The sequence below is a fragment of the Sparus aurata genome, chromosome 5 (assembly GCF_900880675.1).
Source record: "Sparus aurata chromosome 5, fSpaAur1.1, whole genome shotgun sequence".
Classification (NCBI taxonomy): domain Eukaryota; kingdom Metazoa; phylum Chordata; class Actinopteri; order Spariformes; family Sparidae; genus Sparus; species Sparus aurata.
Window position 1 is genome coordinate 16071126 of NC_044191.1, and position 20148 is coordinate 16091273.

A 20148-nucleotide genomic window follows, 5' to 3' on the forward strand; every position below is an offset into this window, starting at 1 on the left:
GGTGGTGTGACGGCACGGTGCCATCCTGTGGCTCCCTGAATGAGAGGACTATCGCTGCCAGATGCACCCAGCTGCATAAATGTTATTCATTTTTATGGCTTGTGTACATAATATGGCCAGTGTGGGAGATTGTGAGGTTCCACTAAAGGCTGGAAAAATCCTCAAAATTGAATCAAAGTGGAAAACTTATTTTGGCTGGTGGCTGTTCTGGACCTCCTCCTTTTCCATCTCCCTTAATTCTCGTCTGCTCCTCCCTGTCTCACATGGGGCTCTCTGAGGTTTCTCTGTGAGTGATTTACAGTATATCCTTTCTCCGAGGACGAATTGGCTAGTCTCCTTGCGTGGCCATAGTGGTAGACAGCCGGAATATTTGTCATAGGTCCAGAGGTGCAAAGACATTAGACAGCACTTTGTCACCAGGGTCCGGAATTCACACCATTTGGCTGTTTCCAAGTCAGCTCCTTAACCGCTGACTGGCCTGGCTTCTGTCAGCTGCCGCTCTGTTGACATTGAGGGCTAAAAAAAGATGGCAACATGGAAGGATGTATGCTGCTAGCCTTTTTAGGTGGTCAAAACAACACGCAGGCGACAAAGAGCGCTGTGACAGGGATCCAAAGCTCTTGACTCGGTGCTCTCCTCCTCAGTTCACAGTTCAGATATAGTTTAGTGGTTTAGAATGGCTCTCGTCAGGGTTTGCTAACCCCCGCAGAGAGATGGGCTTGAACTCCGCGCAGAGCCATGGTCTCCCAAATCACCCGGGCCGGCTGAGGCCTCAGCAATCCAAATGTGATCATGGCGGGGGCCTCCCGTCTCATTACCAATCTCCATTTCAAAACAGCCTTCAACTGGGAACTAATGCATTAGCCCTCGCTGGGGGAAAAGTCTAGGGAGCCACTACATAGCGACTCAAAAACGCTTTCATACATGTTTTATCAGCGGGGGAAGAGTGAGCAAGAGAGAAAAGGAGCTTGGACTGAGCCATTCATTTGTTGCCCATCTTATTAGCTTGGCACTGTGTTATTAGCTGCCATTGTGCTCTATAAAAGCCCCTTAGGCCTGTCCCACTGTTCGCTGAATCTGGGGTGAGCACTGTGCCAAGTACTTTTTGGAGGTATTTGAGACCATGAAAATTCAATCCCAAACCCTCAGCATTGAGGTTTCTCACAGATAAATGAAGAGGATTAGCGGAACAATAAAACAATGTCTTACCTCAGATACCACCATATCCTATTAATTGGGATTATAGTGGAGAAATGTGTAAAGAAAAACCCACAATCTTGAATCCCAGTCGCTTTTTCGTGACAAGCTGTTATATGAAGACCTGTCACTGTAACAATGTTCCATCAAATAGGAAATGTGTTCCAAATTATGAACAAGTAAATACAGAAAATCATAAACACGCATGGCCAAAAAAAGAATAAATAGCCTGGGCATTTGAAGAATAGCCCTGGAAAAAAAGCTGACAATTGCAGAAGCTGTAATAACCCACCTTGGGTTGGATATGCTAGGCGATGTGTCAATTGATTCCTATCTGATGATGGACTGTGTGCTGAAATAAATTGACCTTGCCAGACGATGAGTGAAATTGATGGAGCTTTTCATCTCCGGAGGGCCGTTCCACACTCAGCCGTAAAATGGATAGAGCACAGGACAGAGTGATTGAGTCGGGGGAAAATGTAAGGTGTGTGTTTTTCTTCAACCAAAGCTTGCTTGGTAAATAATAGTTACAGGAAAAATCACTATGCGGTTACAAGTACAGGGGTTAAGTACCTGTTGTTGACTAGATGATTAGGACTAAAAGCACAGAGTCCTAAAGTGAAGCTGGCCACTGACAGATGCTACCCGTCGGAGGAATATGTGGCTCGATTACTTGGAGCCTAAATTGAAAGTGATAGTGATTTAAGTCTTCCCAATACGCCAGCCCCATTCTGGCAAACAGTCTTTTCAAGGAGCCCTTTTAAAAAAAAACCTGCTGGAGTGTGTGAGACACAGGAGCGCCATTGATTTTCAATAACATCCCCTAATGACCTGGCCACGGTTTGATCCACGCTGTCATTATGGGCTGATACCATGGGACAGGATTGGTGGGTCTCACGGCACACAGCAGCGAGATGAGTAGTCGGGGCATTATCAGGATGAATTGGCCGTCTGTGGACAGGCGGCAAGCACAGCCGAGGTCTTGTCAATAACAGGATGGGGCGCCTCAGGGCTCCCTCCGCGGCCCACTCCAGAGCGCCTTCCGGCCTCATTAGAAAAGCAGATGAGTGGTGTGCATGAGGAGAGGAGGCGTATGAGTAGAAAGAGGAGCCTCTCCCTCACCATCCGATAGCCTGCCTCCCAGGCATTGCTCCTCTTAATGAGTCCAGACCGCGGGTCAATATGCCGCTGGGCTGCCAGTCAATACCGGTTACCTGCAACACAAACACTCAAAACCTGCTTTCATACAAAATCAATGTCCTATTAGTACGTCCCTGTATTGCCTTGGCCCAATCTCATCGATCCCTACAGAAGAGCTCTGCAGCCCATGTATGACAGATTATGGTCAAATGATCTGATGGCTTAGGCTACTCTGCCAGCCAAGTCTGTTGCCTTTGTGATTTTAAAGTAATAGCTTGATATCAGATGAGCAAATACTCTAAATGCTGAAAACTGAGGCACAAGCATTATTGGCAAACCTATCAACCTCACATGAACATTGCACTCAGTGGGTTTGGCTCACAGACAAATTCAGTGCTTGCAGTCAGCGCCGACAACGAGTACTGTAACAAAAGACAAGCAACAAATGTATGACATTAGGTCCAAACTTTATTCCGTACATTTTAAACCATGAATGTTCATTTTCATTTTTTGCACGCCTAAAATTCTACTTGTTTTGTATACAAGAGTCTAAGAAAAACAACTGCACAACACCACAAGGTTGACAGAGAAAGTCCTTTTTGCCGCCCACTCAAAAGTGTCCTTCTTTCCTGTCCGGGGCTGGTCCAGTTTGTGACTTGGAAGTCTTTTAATAATTCCATCATTATTTCATTGATAATATAAACACGTGTTAATCCAGGTTTCTCTCCGTTGCTCCAGTATCGTCTGCTTCCTCCATGTGATCGCTTCATTAGGGTGCTGTGTGCTGCTTTGCATAGATTGCAGATGATCCTTCTAGGCCCCCGTACAACACCCTCCCATCACACTTCCCGTCAGTTGGCCAGGCTTGTCTGTTGCCATGATATTCAACAAGGAAGTGATTCCCCATGTTTCATTTAATTTTGTTTTTCTAGAAATGGTTAAAAAGACTAATAAATTTACACAGTAATTTTGCAGCGAAGGAATATCAACAAGTTATTTACATCAGTTTTCTTTACAGAGACTGAACAAAGACCTCATAATATATATTTATCTGCATATCTCAAAGGCAAAACAAATGAACATAACAAATTGGTAATGTAACATTGTACATTGTCATCGTTGAGGATATCCTGGTACCATGAGGTTAAATTACTTAAGGTTGAAACCAAAATCCAGTTTTTACAGTGGGTCATAATGGATATGTCTCACAATCAACTGGGATAAATATTGTAAAAGGCGTGACTAATGCACAAAATACATAAAATTCATAGAAATGATATCTATACATGGATCAAGGATAGGAAATGTACAAACTCATTTCAGGACCTCTCTTTTCGCACAAAGCTGAAAAAAGGGATTGGATTAATATATTAATAATTATCAAATATTTAAGTCGCATATAAACATACACATATTTGTGTTCTCTTTACCGACATTATTCCATCTCCAGTCCACTAAAAATAAAGTCATGGCATGTGCTTGATCAGCCGTACACACCTTTAATTTGTACAATCATACCCTTTTCCCTTAGGGAGTTTTGCGCTCCTCTGGCGAAGAGCAGTGCATTTTGTTCGAAAAGGTTTCAGATTGGGGGAGTGGGGCTTGTGAGTGCATCTGGTAAGACTTTGTGCACTTTTCTAAGAAGCTACCGTGCCTCTACCTCTTTGGGGTTGCGAGATGGGGAGTAGTCTCGTGGGTCCTGTGTGGTAGTGAGGGGGGTAGTCCTCCTGGGTGAGGCTGGCCTGGCACTGCCGGCTGGCACGAGGGGCGGGGGTGCACTGAGTGCGGCAGTAGGGGGTGTTCTGTTCAGAGGGCCGTTGTGTCCTGTGGAGGGGCTGAGTCTAGGGTAGGGCATGCCGCCTAGGTGGGGCATAAAGGGGGGCATGTGGGGTAGATGGCCCTCCATAGGGGACTGGTGCAACTGATGGAGGCGTGCTCTGTCCAGCTCCTCCCTCAGATGGAGGCGCTCTCGCTCCTCTGCCTGCTGTCTCATCCTCTCATGCTCCCTGCGCACCTCCAACAGGTGCTCGTGGTGAGAGTAGTCATGAGCCTCCCTTTCGCGGTAGGCTCGTTCCTGTTCATACATGCTTGGGAAGCGATGTCCTTGCTCGGCCCTGAGCTGGAAGTCCATGCGCCGCTGCAGGTCCAGGCTGCGGTAGGCCTCTCTAAGTGGGTCCCAAGGGAAGGCAGGGTGTGGCAGTCGCTCTCTTCCTGCCAGGGGGCTCACTCCCATGAAAGGAGCCATGCGAGCTCGGTCGAGCACATTGAGGCTGCCCATCTGGGGCATGCCACTCATGGAAAGGGGCAGAGAGTGTGCCATGGGGACACCATGCAGGCCAGGTGCTTGGATGTCACTGCCACGTGGTGAGGGAAGAGGGGGCTGCTGGGGCAGAGGTGGATGGTGGTGGTGTGGGTTTCCAGGTTGGCTGATGTGAGGAGGAAGAACTTGGGCTGGTGGTTGGGGAGCTGGCTCAGAACTCACCACCATGACCTCCTGCTCCTCCTTCCTCTCCTCCTTAATCTTCATGTCATTTTTAACCTTGTGGAGGAGCTCCACAGGCGGGGGCTCTTTCCTCTCGCTGTCCTTGAGTGTAGGTGGGGGCCCACCTGCCATCTTCATGCTCTGCTCATTGATCACTGCCTTGGAGTATGGAGAAGGAGAACGCTGAATGGGTTTGATGGAGTCTTCGGAGGATCTCCTCTCAAGCATCTCCTTGCCCGGTGAACGGCTCTCCTTCACCTTCACATCAGCCAGTGTGGACGACTCTCTGTGGCGCTCGAGCAGCTCCTTCTCCGCCTCACGGACCCGGTCCACGCTGCCGCTGTGATGTCGACCCGAATCACTGGAGTTCTGGCTGTTTGAGCGAATCAGGTTGCTGATCTGGTAGCTGACGGGTGCAGAGGCCGGAGATGAACGGTTGGAGTGGCGGTTGCGGTCTACAGAATCCCTGTAATGACATAATAAAACATTTGAGTTAGTGCCAGTTAAACCCAGCATCCTGTAGGTGGCTTGTATTTAGGTATGATTTATCTAGTGTTCTTCTGGCAATGTTTACTGCCTTCATATGCGTTACCCCTACATTTTGCTAGAATATTATCCACAAAGATATTTCCAATTACTTTTTGACATATAACATCTCTTGCAGCTGTTAGTTTGTCTTGTTGTCTGAATCACGGATTCAATATATTTCAGTTTCCAAGGATACTACTAATGGACTGGTGAGCTGTCACATTTTTCTTCACATTCCTATCTTTAGAGGCGATTTGGGTGATTTTGTTTAGTCCAAAGATAACTTGATAATCTCGTATATGTGGTTATGCGAGCTGATAAAGGGAATGATATTGTGGGCCCTGGCTTTGGTGTTTGTTGTGATCAGGTATTTGAGTAGCTAGGAGGATTATTTTGTTGTGTGTATGCAAAAACTCAGAATTTCTCGAGTAAAGTATCTTACACTCAACAACTGAAGATAATTACCTAATTACGTAATGCTTTAAAACAATACAGTGAAGTCCTGTGTCAAATGTTAAATTGTGATGATGTATAGTAATTGCATTATTGCAGATTATTTTTAACGTAGCTATGAAAAGCTAATATCCTCAAAATAATATCTTAAAAACAATAATAGTGAATTTGCATCTGTCTCAAACTCACCTGTCCTTATCCTTCTCCTCTTTGCCGATGGACGAGTCTCTTTTCTCTCGTTCCCTCTCCCTCTCTCTTTCTCTTTCTCTTTCCCGTTCCCTCTCCCTCTCCCTCTCATGGCTGTTGGCTGAACTGCTCCTCTCGGCGTCTGCGGTTTTGGGCCACTGTGGCGGGGTGGGGAAAGATGGCGGGGTGCGTCGAAGTCTGTTCCAGGTGTCGTGGTGGGGGCTGCCGAACGTCGGCAGTCCTCCTGGCCCCTCCTTCGTGCCAAACATATTGTTGGACCCTGGAGGGGAGGGGGAAACAGGCGTGGGACACACTGTAAGTAAATTGGGCACAAAACCTTCTTGAGGACACATAAGATGAGAAAGACTCAACAACAAAAGCTGCTTTTGTCTTTGTCTCTGGAGGTTCTCTCACTGAAGCTGTTTGAAAGAGTTAGAGGTTAATGGCTCCCCCCACCAGAGAAAAAAAACTCTACTCATTTGCTTTGGGGCTAAAAGGTTTTCCCCCCCTCCCTTTCTTTGAACTGGATGAACAGGGGAGACTCACTTGCCCTCTAGAGTTGAGGGCTGTGAAAAGCCAAGGGAGACCTTAGCATTCCACAGCATGTCTATTCCAATCACATCCATTTTCACAACAGGGTGACCGATTTGGCACACAAAAAATAGGAGGGACGGAGAGAAGAGAGAAAGGCATAGAGAGAGGGATACAGGGGGGGAAGAGAAAGCCCTCCATGGTGGTGCAGAAGGGGCTTGTCCAATAATTAATTGATGAACTGCCACCAAACAGCGGACCTGAGAGTGCCTGTTGGCAGCAGCGCAGCCAGATTAAAGCCAGGCTGTTTGGGACATGGTTGGTGGATGAAGTGGAGGCAGGGATGATGTTTGCTGCTGTGTGTTGTACTGCCTAGTTGGCCTTCCCTGGGCTATGGCTGTTTTGACACAGAAACTAGAGCTAAGTGTCTTGATTTTTTTTTTTTCCTCCCCTCCTGGCTCTCCCTGTGGTCTAACGCTGCCCTGTTCTGCTCTGTTACTGGCCACAGGGGCCAGATTGAAGGGGGGAGCGGTGGTGGAGGAGAGGGGGCCAGCGCTTACCAAGCGAGGGGTTGCCTAATCCTCCGAAGGCACTGCTTGAAAGGTTGCCGAGGCCGCCAAAGGAACTGGAGCGACTGAAAGGATCTGTAAAATGCCAAACAGGGATTAGCAAAAGGGTGGGGGCTGGCTAGCGGTGCTCACCCCAACACCAACCCGTTCCACTCGGCTTTTCTCTTACAAGCGAGCTGTGGTTTATTTTTTTTTTAGCGCTGCCACCCTAGCTCTCTGCCTGGTAATCCTGCAGTAGCCAGGTCGCTGGGATGCTGGATTCACTACCACTGACCGAGTGGAGTGCCTCTCACCCTGCTGGGGCTAGTGGAACAACACTGTTTGATGGGGAAATTAGTTTTGAGTTGTCGGAGCTGAGATGAAAATAGACTGTGGTAGGGCAGGGGAACTAGAGGCTGTGAAAATTAGGCTAGACAGTCCACAATGATTTAACTGGGGAATCAGTGTCTGATGGGCTCCGCTGACACAGACTAGAGCCTCCAAATTTATAGGAAAAATTCAAATATTTACCTCGAGAAGTCAGTGAACAGCTTTCATCAACTGTTAATTTGCAGTCCCATTTTAATTCAGCAAAATCCATCAGGAAATGCAGAATTTATCAACAGATTAGGGTTTTTAGGATTTTCAGCTCTGGGGCTTGTTAATATATCAGCAGAACAATTGAAAAATCTCCTCTGCCTCACACATAAATTCCCTAGACAGGAAAAAATATTGCTCACTACATCTTCCTCCTCGGTGCACCATGCATTTATGAGCACAAAGTGGATTGACTCAAGGGCTCATTCCATGAAATCAACATCCCAAACAGTCTCTCAGATTGTATGGTGGGAAAATAAATGCAAAAAAAAATAATTAAGTACACAAGTAAATCCAACAACTCTAACTGCCTTCCATTACTCCTAAGAATTACAAATTCAACTTTGCAAGCATAAAAGATAGGATCATAAATGCTGTAGAGCAGCATATAAGTTGTCCAAACAAATGAGGACTACTGGGTAGGCTACATCTCTTTAATAACCCCAGACAGAGTTATTAAAGACTGTATTATGAATCATACTGTCTGATTATATGATGGCTTAGCTCTTCATTACCATGAACTTTTGAGTTTATTCAAGAATTGGCCAGCTGGACTCCATATTAACCCTGACATGAACCTCGGATGAAAACTAGAAAATGTCTAGGCTTCAAATCACACCCTGGTGGCCTGTAATGTGTTTAAAACATGAGTGCAGAAGAGAGAGAGAGGGAGCGGGAGAGAAGGAAAAGGAGATAAATGAATAAAAAAAATTGAACGGGGGGTTATACTTACACTTACCTGCCAAATGGCTAGGAGGCAGGAAGCCGCTGGGGTGGGGGGCGGGGCCATATGGAGAGGGAGCTGGGTGCCCGGAGCCTATCAGAGCGGAGACGATGAAACAGTCTTATTATTATCATCCAGTCAGGGAGTCGTACGTTCTCTAACTCGCCATGCGAAGACGATCCGTAATTTATCTTAATTGGAAACAGAATTCTAAGTAAGCTGAGAAGCACCATGCTTGTAATTATATTTTAAATGCCGTTACCTAGAGATCACAAGTTTATTATTTGTTTTTCTCGTGATTAATAACAGATTAATTCATGTTTCTATCTTGTGTCTCATGTCTATATCGGAGGGCGAATTCATACTATTTATAAGAGAGGGTCGTGACATACACACACTGCTTTGTAGGGTGTTTAAAAGTTTCAAAGCAAAGCACATGAACAAGTTGATATGAGGGTATTTTCATTTTGGCTGACAATTGTAGGTTATAGATTAACCTGGTAGGTTATAAACAGTTTTCAAATCCAGTAAGCTACAACCAAAATACACCTCGTTGGCATCAGGGAACAGGAAAAGGAAAGTAGCCATACTGGTGGGTGTTTGAATGGCACAGTAAAGTTTGTTCATAAATAAGTCAAATTGAAGCATAGTCTAATGTGATGATCGATAATGGTACGTCATGGCACTCTTTTTTTCTTGTGGCAACAGATTGAATATCTAGTGACCATGAAATAACAACATGAACAGTTTGTGATCTAGAAATAACAGCATTAAAAAAATTGCAAAATTGCTTCTGCACAGTTCTGACCCCTGTGGTCAACCAGGACTAAAACTGCTAATGCGAGGAAATATCAACGTATTAAGTGTATACGTATTAGTATTTTTCTGCTACAGATCAAAAACATGTTGAATATACATGGAAGCTAGAGATGGCTGAATAATGCCATTAAAAAATTAGCAATTTATATTTTGCTTCCGTTTCAGCCGTTGCATGTTTAGATGTGAATCCGTAGTTGCTTATTGAGGTCAGTTCCTGACTGTGCAACAAGCTGGCCCCTTTCACAAAACACTGTTACCATCACCCATATTCCATGAATTGTTAATGAAAGAACCAATTACAGGAGTGCCTCTGACACACCACTGCATAATTACAAGTCAAAGGCCGTTTGCCTCTCTGTTGCCCTCCAATGCAGGGCAAATCAGTCAATTACCTAACTGAGAGTCATCCATATTCATAGACATATCTGACTCCCTTCACTGGCAAAACATTTGCTACAAAAGCACTATAATTAAGTGAACATTACATGAGAGGAAAGAAAAAAAATAAGGCCATTTCATTACAGTGGTGGTAAAACAATTTGGAGAGGCGGCTATAAACGCTCATTTGCATGAGGACAAAACTGGCATTGGGAGGCTTTAGAAGCGGGATTATTTGAGCTTTTTGAACGATTTGTCTCAGAAGGTGCAGTTCATCACCCTGCACTGGATACTGGGAGACCCCACTGACCTGTGGAAGAGAAGAGGGGTCGGGCCAGGTCATGAGGGTAAGGGAACCCTGGGAAGACTCCTGGAGCTGGGGGTCGACTGAACAGGTCCAGCTTCCCATTCATGTCTAGTTTGTGAGGATCCAGCTGCATTTGCTGTTGTCGAGAGAGGCAGAGACAAGGATGGGGAGACAGACAAAGAAAATTAGGTCGGTAGACAACGTTACCAAACATTTTCCAGCAGCAGAGTGAGAGGGATTTATCCTCGGCTACAGTGGGTGAGAGATCAGAGGACGACAGATACGTCAACAAAGGCTCCATGTCTCCAATTCTAGCCAACTGTGTTATAACAAATATATGTAAGCTGATTAGGGACACTAAATCCTTAGGAACAGGGTCCAGGGCCCAAGAAGAACTGACACCACTGGGCCAGAGGCATTAGCAGAGGATCTCCATGGCAAGGCCACACCATCCTTTTGTCAGTGAGAGGAGAATTTGCAGACAAGCATTTTTTTTTTTTTTGTCTAGGTTCACATGTTGCATTTTGGCCAAAACGAGATATAAATATGTAACTTTATGATCTCTTTAGGCAGAGGGATCCATGCAAAGAGCCTAATGCGAAAGCAATGTGACCTTGCTGTATTTCTGAGAATCTGTTGAAGACTTCGAGAGCACTTAATAAGAGGAGCCACAAATTTTGGTTGGTTTTCCAATCATCATTAACTTTTACAGCCTTCTGTTTCTTGTTAGTTATCTGCCTTTTCCCACCCACGTGGTCTTTTTGTATCCAGACAGACGATTATAGATTGTTTTTCATGAAAAAGATTTAGCTATGACATGACCTTCCCCCACTTACTCCATTACCACTATACTGTATCTGGGTTTACATGACAGCAAGATTCCTGCAGGACATCATTATCCATCTCACGCACCTTCATTTTCTGCTGGTGGTGGTAGATCTGCCATGCGATCTGGACATGCACTGCGCACCACTTGCCAGGTTTCTAAAAATTTAGAGAGAAACTGAGGTTAGCCTGCTGGCTTTGATGTAGAGGAGCTAAAAATGGATTCTGGCATTAAGATTTTCTGGCCAAACTACAAAGTGGGAACTCGTTCGAATTTTCAACCAGGCAACGGATTAAGAAAATCTAACCCCGACTTTAGCCCAAGAGAGACCTCAAAGCTAACCCTTAAATGCAGCCAAAACCCTGCATTTCCATGATCAGGAATTGTTGAAGAATTTTGCAGTTTTAGACTTTGTGGCCTGGCCAGAGATGTGAAACATTGGACAAGGCAAACACTTACCCTAACAGATGTCCTGAATGGATCTGTTATCTGTATGGACAAACAGACAATTACTATCACCAACAACACAGATGAGGAGCCAAAATATGCTGTTCTGCAGAGCTCAGAAATGGCCAGTGTTGGGAGACTCAAATCATACTGGGTTATCGCCTCAGGCACTCTGCCTGCGACCACATGATGATAATTGCTCCGTCTCAAAAGATGTCAATGCAAATACATGCATTCACAACTTTTTATGAGACACATACTGTACATACGACACGCGTTGCTTTCACTAGATGGATCAGGATGCTGTCGGCCTGATGCTTACCCGTGGATCCTTCTGTAGGAGTGTGTGAGGTACTGCTCCGGGACGTGCTGAGACGTCGATGGGATTGGATGCCTGAGAGAGAGAGAGAGAGAGAGAGAGAGAGAGAGAGAGAGAGAGAGAGAGAGAGAGAGAGAAGAGCAGAGAGATACATGGTGATCAATCAGATCTACAGCATGTATAACATTTATAGATTAGAGAAATAAAAAACAACTACGACAAACACAACTTTAGAAGGTATTACGATGTCATATATCTCAGCACAAACAGGAATAGTTATGTTTAACTGTAATTTTGCACCTTAGAGAATGCATTGAAATAACTATCATAGTCCTTGGCTTCACTTCACCTCAATGTCCTCTGATAAAATGCATTTACAGTATTACATCAACGTATATGTCAGAAACTCTGTTTTAAATCCACTAGAAGATCCTCGAGCTAGGGATGCCAGCATCCCTATAACCTTAAGTCCTCCGTCAGTATCACTATAGCTCACTAATCCGCAATGACTGCCACTATATGGCTGACCTCAGTAAATAGAACTGCACTGATGCTGCAGGCACCATGCCAGAGTAACACATCTCTGATCTCTCCGATCTCCTCTTTAAGTCTTCCGAAGCAAGTGCCTAGATCAGCCTCATTAATCCATCCCTACTGTACATCAGGGATGGATGATCCTCAGCGTGACCTCAGCCACCAGCTCCCAACAAACAAACACGTCCCAAGCCCTCCCTCCCTAGCTCCTCTCTAAGAATACTTAGCAGGGGCTTTGAGCGCATGAGGCCGTTCCTTGAACCATCTGGAGGGGCCTTTGACAAAAGGGCCCCTCCATGACAGAGCCCTCTGGGAATAGGGCCAGAGGATTTAGGCTAGCTTTGATTGGTGGCTTACACCGGGTCACAGCCGCTGGGCATCTGCCAGACAGACCCACATCCCCCCACCCCTTCCCGTCCCTCACATCCCCATCGCCACGGCATCTTCTCTCCTTTGCTCTCCTAAGCAGACAGACATCGCTTTTTTATCTTAGGCATGGCCTCAGGTCCACACACACAACACTGACCCTGGTTCTGGTCCAGTCAAGTCTGACTGAGTTATACTGATGGATTTATGGATTTATATGGGATGGGGTGATGTGTATTAGGATCCTCGATTTACATCTTCAGTGAACAGGGCTCTGAGGAATTTTGTATGGTAAAATATTGAATGTTCTATAGTAGTACAAGTGCAGTATGTAACCTGAACTGTCTTTTTCTTCTACAGATAAACCCTTAAAGGATATCTGCAGACATAAACTCAGAAAAATAAGAATTATTGCTTTATGGATATATAGGTGTATAGAAATATATGTATATAACTTTTATTTTTAATTATATAATATGTATAATAAATAGTTTCATTTGTTTAAATCTATTTTAATCTTTTCCAAAAAAACAATGACAAGCAACAAATAATAATGACCTTGGGTGCTTGATACAGTATGTTATACATGTGACTCTTCTTGCATTTTTCAGGGCATGTCACTTCATGAAGAGCAAAAAAGTCAACTTGCATTTAAGCATTTTTGTTTGCCTTGTGTGCTCTTCTAGGGAGTTTTTCCAATTGTGTTGCTGGTGCTATCTTAATTAAATTCTCTGCTTGTTTGTAGAGCGTGGGTTGAGGATAGGGATGTGGGGCTGACCTTGGGCTGGAAGGCTCCTTGCAGCGAGCTGAAGGGTCCTGAGTGTGGGAGCAGCGGGGGCATGCCTGGCATGGTGGGGGGATAGGAGGGGAAGAACTGGGGAGAGAAGAGGAGGATGGGAGACACAGAAAGACACAAAACAAAATCATACAGAGATACATACAGGACTCAAGCATATGCACACATGAAACCACGGCCACAGTAAATGCTTTCACGGCAACATTCAAATATGTCAAATATTTGATTTGCCAAATGCAAATAACAAACTGTAACTGGAGAGACAAAAAAGAAACTCACGTTTGAATGTCTGATGAATGGATTGTCCAGTTTGGGGGTGTATTTGTCGAACTGGAAGACATAAGGGGGAAAGGGATTAGGAAATATCCACAAAGTCCACACAATTATTTACTTCACCAAAATCCTTCAAGCAAGAGCCTTCTTTAATAACAATGTCTCATTATGTTTACATCACAAAAACAAAACACATGATCAACATCTGCAACTGGTAATAAGCAGGGTTTTGATCCAGAATAATAAGCCCTGGGATAAAGCAGCTGGCTTGCACTGGTCATGGGTTTACTTAAACTGCATGGTCAGATAGGCAGTTAAATTACTAACAATACAACCGCTTTAGCAGACTGCCAAGATGAAGACAGCCTGCATGATTTTCCAATTGAGCGTACAGACGTTGGGCGTGGAGGCCCTTCTTGGGAATCAGACCATTTTTGAACCAGACCAGTTGTTTCCATTCACTGGAAAATTTGTAAAAATGTCAATCTAATTGCGTGTGAATGCTATGGTTTCTTTTTCTCTTTCTTTCTTTTTTAACAGGTCCTGATGGTTCATATGGGAGTCGGACGGCTTGTTTTGGGTGTTAGAAAACCAGACTTCAGAAGAGATTTAGTCAAAAACAGCTGGATTCTCTGTGTATAAAATCATAGTAGATCACACGGAGCTTTGGTGTGTCTGTCTTTTATCACTGAAAGTGAATCAAGTAGATTACATTTGCAGTGATTAGGGGCTAAATCAGGACAACTTAGCATGATATAACCTTGACAAGCTGAACTGATGTGAGGAAAACCTTTTTTGTGGTTGATCTTATGCTTACCAGAAGGACCTAGAATTTTCCTTAGAAAAACTACATTGTTGTATAGAAAACGTCTCTGATCACGTCTTGAACACATGGGAATCTAGTCAGTAAGCTGAGAGGGAGCAGAGGGAAAACGTTGCCAAGGGTATGAATGGGGACTTTGTGTGTCTGTTCGCAAGCCAATACTGGTTCTCTATTTCGAAACAGGCTAATTACAAGTGACAGTAACTTATTCCTATTCCGCAAATACACAAACCATTTGCAGGTACTTTTTGCGAGTGTTTTCAAAAAGCCCTCTTGGCAGGCCTTTTGGGTTTACACAAAATGAGTGGTTATGAATCAATGTTTCTGTGTGCGCGTGTGCAGCAACACGGGTGGTTGAAGGGGGGAGTGGTGTGGGTTGGGCTAAGCAGCCGGTGGAGACGCTGTTTAGGTCATTGGGCCGTCTGGCGAAGCGGGGCCTTTCACATCTGCATGCAAAATGGCCGCAGAGGCTGCAATGGTGTTGGCGGCCTTGTTTGTGGGCGATAATGGGCTCAAATCAAAGACAGACAGCCTACTGAGAGGAAACGGCGAGCCAGCTTCCGAGCTCATTAAACAGCTCTTCTGCATTTCTGAAGGCACGGCCTGTTTAATGTCTGACACCAGGAGAGGGAATCTGGACGCTTTACGGCCTTGTAAAAAAAAAAAAAAAGGAGAAGGAGGAACTCCTGCCCTTGTAATTTATGGTGCCTGTCACAGTTTTATAGTAAACAGCTTTGGCTAATTAAAGCGTAATATTTCATCTTATAACAATTAAGGATATTCATTGTCCAAAGACATGAGGGGGCAAGGGGGGGCGGGGCAGGAAAGACACCCAGTGCTGCCATTTGGCAAGCCAGCTGCTTGAGGGTGTTGAACAATAAACAAAAATAGAGGTTTCATAATTTCATTAATTACAGCCATTAGCCAATTGCTGTTACGTAGCTGAACTGACATGGTGTGTCTGGATGGAGAGAGAGAGAGAGAGAGAGAGAGAGAGAGAGAGAGAGAGAGAGAGAGAGAGAGAGAGAGAGAGAGAGAAGAGAGAGAGAGGCGGCACAACTGGGCCATACTTGGTTTGCCTTTTCATGACAACACAGTAAAAACACCACAACATCATCATTACTCCTGCCTCTCCAGGCATGCACCAAAGAGAGGAAAAACATCATTGTTACTGAGGGGAGGGAAGAAGGCAAAAAGCACAAGTTAAGTAACAACACAGTTTCAATTAAAAGGACAAAAAAAAAACAGCAGAAGACATTAATGGCAGTCTCAAATTCCATTGTAAACGACCCAACAAGAGGTGGGGGGTACGCACATTATGGGCTACATAATGCCGGCATTAGCAAGACGAGGAAAATCGCCTCTTTTCATCTTCAAAGACAGCCTGTGTACTGTATATAATTCCTACCATGCCGGGAATGAACAGCAGACCAGATAACGACACGGACTCTATTCTTATCTGGGGCCGTGCCATAAATACCAGAGCTTTGATTTCTAATGTACAGGATGGGGATAATCTTGGAGCACAGCCTTAATGTGAGCACAAGCTCTTAATCAGGGGTCATGACATGACTGGATCAGATCTATGAGACTGTTGCCAAATAGCTACGATCGACTGTTTGAGAATGCTGTGCATTGGAAATGATGGATGAAAAGTCATAACCTTTTATTCCTCTGTGCTAATCTGAGCGCTGACCCCCCCCAAACGCCCCCCTCCCAGACTCGATGGCAGTCAAAGCATGGAAGCAATTACAAACATTATCAAGACTGTTGTGCAGTGATGTCATTCCCCCTTCATCCGCAATGAAGTCATATGACCGACTGCAATACTTTAAAAACTCTCATTGGCAAGTACGGTTGGCGTTGAGTTGTGTGCGCAGGCACACACACACGGCAGGAAACTAGTACACAAATATACATATCTGTAGAACCCTTTTTATACACACACTCACAAACACACAGATCTGTTTGATGGTGCCTTTGTTGAGTGGGCAAATGAAAACATTTAGGACCATTTAAAACATATCCATATGCAAACAACTGAAAAGCCTGACCTTGGCTTTTCCCCTTTGTTCACCCAGAGCAAATGCTGAGTAGCAGAATCTACGTCAAAGTTAAGAAGGTGAATAATCTACATGACTTTGGTAACCTGTTTGACAGGCAGTCCATAGATGGCCTCCACGAAATGTGATGCATATCATGGATGTACAGTTTTAAATATGATTTCACTATAGATGAACAAAGTATACAGGTGCTTAGTCGGGCTCGACCATTCTGAGCAGCGACTAGCATGTATCTGGATGAACTAGTAGTCGATCTGGTGTGTGTGTTTGTGTGTGTGTAAAGGGGGGTGGCAGCCAGCATTTGTCCTTATTATAGTGGAACAGATGTGATGCTCCCACGTCTCATCAGACTGCAGCAGCACAATTCAAAGAGCAAAATTCAAACTGAATCAGTGTCATATCATTCGAAGGGAAGGGTTTCTACGGCTACGGGATGTTTTTGGTGTACTTTGGGGTAAAGAAAAAAAAAGGGAGGAGCTGATTGAAGAGGAGATCGGGAGGGGTGACAGGTGGGTGGGTGGGAAGTTACGGGAGCTTTTTGTTACTTATCCTCACATTTCTGGCTTGGGTACGCACCATGGGGGGTGCGGTGGGCGGGGTGAGGATGGCGGCCGGGGGCAGACTGGCGGGGAAGGGCGTGAAGGTGTGCTGGTGGGTGTGTTGGTGCTGGTGCATGTGCTGGTGTTGGTGAAACTCGGCCCTCAGGAGCGACACGGGGGCCAGCGGCGAGGCGGACGGCCCCCGGCCCCGCTCTGAACTCTGAACCAGGAAGCGGTTGTTCAGCTCCTGCCTCAGGAGGTCATGCTCTGTAAGAAAGGAGAGCGAGGAAAACCAAAAAAAAAAAAAAAAAAAAAAAAAGAAAGAAATAAAAGGGGCAGGGAGAGGGAATGGGGGGGACACAAGAAAAAAAAGGCACGGACGCCCAGTCAGTCTTCACAACAAGGAGAAGAGAAGAAAGATAGTCACCTGGCATTCTCTGTTTCTCCAGCTCATGCTGTGAGGGTTTTCTACGTGGGGACTCATTGGTGGTGGTAAGAGAGTTGCCTGTGACAATGTGCCAATCAGAATCCCCGAATGAGGCTGGCAATACATGATTGGTTGGTTGAATGATATCAACAGGCTGGTATCTAAAGACAAGAGAGAACCAAGAGTCATCCCAGCAGAAAACACACACACTCTTGCCCTCTATTAGAAAGTCAATGCACAACTGGCATATTTATCACATATTTTTGGAGACACCCATCATCGCTGGAGACAATTGTTTCCTTCGATTGCAGCACCAAAATTGCTTGTTTTGATTAAATCGCTGAACATATTATCAAATCGTTACAAATCACATGTTGTTGGCAGGAGAAAACATAATTCTGGTTGTTGAGGTTGCATCAGATTGCCAACTGAGTGCACAGTTTTCCAACATGTGACTGTTAAAGTGCTGCTTTCAGTGCGCTGAAGATGTCTCCAGCTGTGATGCCTGTCCAGTTGTTAGCTGACATTTTCCAAAGGCGCATCCAAGCCCTTGTACAGTGACCTCATCACTCTTTTAAAATCGAAGCTACTATAAATACAGTCCATCTTCGAAATTGATGCATGATGTTCTCCACCAGTGAAAATAAGACCTAACATTAAAGCATGTGATTGAGGGAGAGGCAGCGTACTGTTGCTTTTTAAAATTAAATCAGATTTATTTCCAGCCTGAGCTGCACCACGGCGATTTGCTTGTGTTTCAAATTACCGATGAGGTTATTTGTGGTATCTGTAGCTGCTGCACTAACAGGACTGAATATCCTGATATTTACAGTCAGAAAATTAAAGAAGTACACTGACACTTTAGGAAAGAACTCTTTTAATTGGCTTACTGTCCTACTAAAAAAAAATCTCATGCGTTACATACGGTGCTTTACAGATTGATGCAAAATTATCAATTTACTTTTCACTATGCATAGGCACTTGCAACTTCACTCTTAAAAGATTGGTGTCTTTTCATCATTGTTTACAAAAATGCTTTCCTTTAATGGTAAAGTGCATTGGTGTAATTATTGCTTCTGTTTTGTTGATTTAACACATAAAAGAGGAAATAAACCTACACACTTCTAGCAATGAAAATATGATGGAAAGCATCATCAGAGATACTTTTAAATAAATGCTTGGATATACTGTACTGAGCCGTATCAAAGGATAAATAAGTAAACAAAAGATGGAATAAATGAGCACTTACCAGATCAGCCAATCATATACACACTTGACTAGTGTACATGTGTATCACATACTTTGTGATAATAGGTGAAAAATTATGAACATATATAAGAACACATTCGTAATATTACACTGTACTTGTACATTTTCTGCTACTGTATACTTTCACTTCACTACTAATTTAAAAGGCAAATATTGTACTTGGAATATTGCACTCTGCATGCTGCATCACAGACAAAGAGGCACAATTATTTAATTAACTTATTCTATTAACGGTAGGAATAAAAAACACTGATTACTACAATAATATTAAAAAAAAAAATACTGAACATCTGTTCGGGCAATCAGCCAGGTCAATAATTGGTCATAGATTATAGATATATGTAAATATATGTATAATTTAGTTTTATTTCTAGTTTAGATTATATCAATATCAGATACTTTAAGACTTTTAATGAAGTACTATTCATATAGGTAACTTTCACTTTTACCACACTTGTATTTGAGCACAATGTCTTTGCTTTCATTCAAGTATGACTATTGACTAATTCTTACAACACTAAAATGAACTAGCAAAAAAAAAATTCTGACACTTCTGATAAAGAAATATCAAAAATGTGTCAACTAAATAACTAACTAACTAAATCAAAAATACACTAACAGCCTTTTTAAGCTACCATATATCCTCAGAGTTTGTGTTTCCACTGAAGCTACCATGTGGAGTGTGAGATGCGTGTCTTTACCTGGGTAGGGGGTGCCGGCGGGGTGCCCTGGCACCACTAAACTGTTGGTCGGTAAGGTCGGTGGCGGCGGCAGTGTGGCTGGGGTTGCGAACATGGCCGAATGGCGATGGGCCGGGCTCCGTAGGGAGGAATAGTGCGAGGTAGAGAGATTAGCAATGGATAGAGGCAAGGCGGGGGCCGAGGACGGCAGCCCGCTGAGGTGGTGGTGAGGGGATGGGGGCAAGTGCTGTTTGGGAAGACCCACTGGACTGCTTCTGTGACTGAAGAAACAAGATACAATTCTCCATTAAAAGATAATTGAATAATGTAAATGAACACATTTACTCTATTTTATTCATTTATACAGTGTTCAGTCAGACTGTGTTAACTGCATGTATGTGATCACTTTGTTTCTAGATGATACTGATAATATGTTTGACACTTAACTTTGACAACATGAGAATGAATTTCCAGCTAACTGAAATAAAAATAGGGTGGGAGCAGACTCTGAGAGGATGAGGTGAATGTGCTTTATGTACTGGAGTGTAGGCTAAATGGAAAACAGTAAATCTGACAACTGCCTATTGTGAGTATGTGTGGCAGAAAATCAATATTTACATGAAACAGTCGAATGAAGTATTGTACAGTATTGTGTTCATTATATTAATTTAGAAATGGCCGCAGTTTTGTTTTATTAGTACTGTCTCCACTACACTGGCAATGGCTGGAACATGTTAAAGGAAAGTGGAAGCGTTTGTAGTGTAACACTGGTAACAAAAGGTAAACACAAAGCTCTTTGAATACACATTTTGTGATCCCTTAATGGCATAAAGATTTCTAGTGGTCTTACATAGACTAACACAACGTCAGCTTTACAGTTACAGTATGAGTACAAT

General features: G+C 44.0%; 1 protein-coding gene across 13 annotated transcripts in view; it reads right to left on the reverse strand.

Moving 5' to 3' along the window:
• Nucleotides 1-2787: 2787 nt before the first annotated feature.
• Nucleotides 2788-20148, reverse strand: part of fbrsl1 (fibrosin-like 1) — a 290251-nt gene continuing 272890 nt past the window's right edge. For 4 of the 13 annotated variants that reach the window (XM_030416267.1, XM_030416272.1, XM_030416271.1 and 1 more), the window contains 12 exons: nucleotides 19274-19533; nucleotides 16893-17143; nucleotides 13458-13508; nucleotides 13161-13256; nucleotides 11486-11557; nucleotides 11176-11205; nucleotides 10803-10874; nucleotides 9894-10026; nucleotides 8396-8479; nucleotides 7078-7161; nucleotides 5990-6266; nucleotides 2788-5285 (listed from right to left, as the gene is read on the reverse strand). In XM_030416267.1, coding sequence (XP_030272127.1) covers nucleotides 3983-5285; nucleotides 5990-6266; nucleotides 7078-7161; nucleotides 8396-8479; nucleotides 9894-10026; nucleotides 10803-10874; nucleotides 11176-11205; nucleotides 11486-11557; nucleotides 13161-13256; nucleotides 13458-13508; nucleotides 16893-17143; nucleotides 19274-19533 — 2713 coding nt within the window. In that variant the 3' untranslated portion in view covers nucleotides 2788-3982. Of the gene's footprint in view, nucleotides 5286-5989; nucleotides 6267-7077; nucleotides 7162-8395; nucleotides 8480-9893; nucleotides 10027-10802; nucleotides 10875-11175; nucleotides 11206-11485; nucleotides 11558-13160; nucleotides 13257-13457; nucleotides 13509-16892; nucleotides 17144-17303; nucleotides 17465-19273; nucleotides 19534-20148 lie in introns of all 13 variants that reach the window. The other 9 variants (XM_030416276.1, XM_030416281.1, XM_030416270.1 and 6 more) reach the window with 8 other exon arrangements.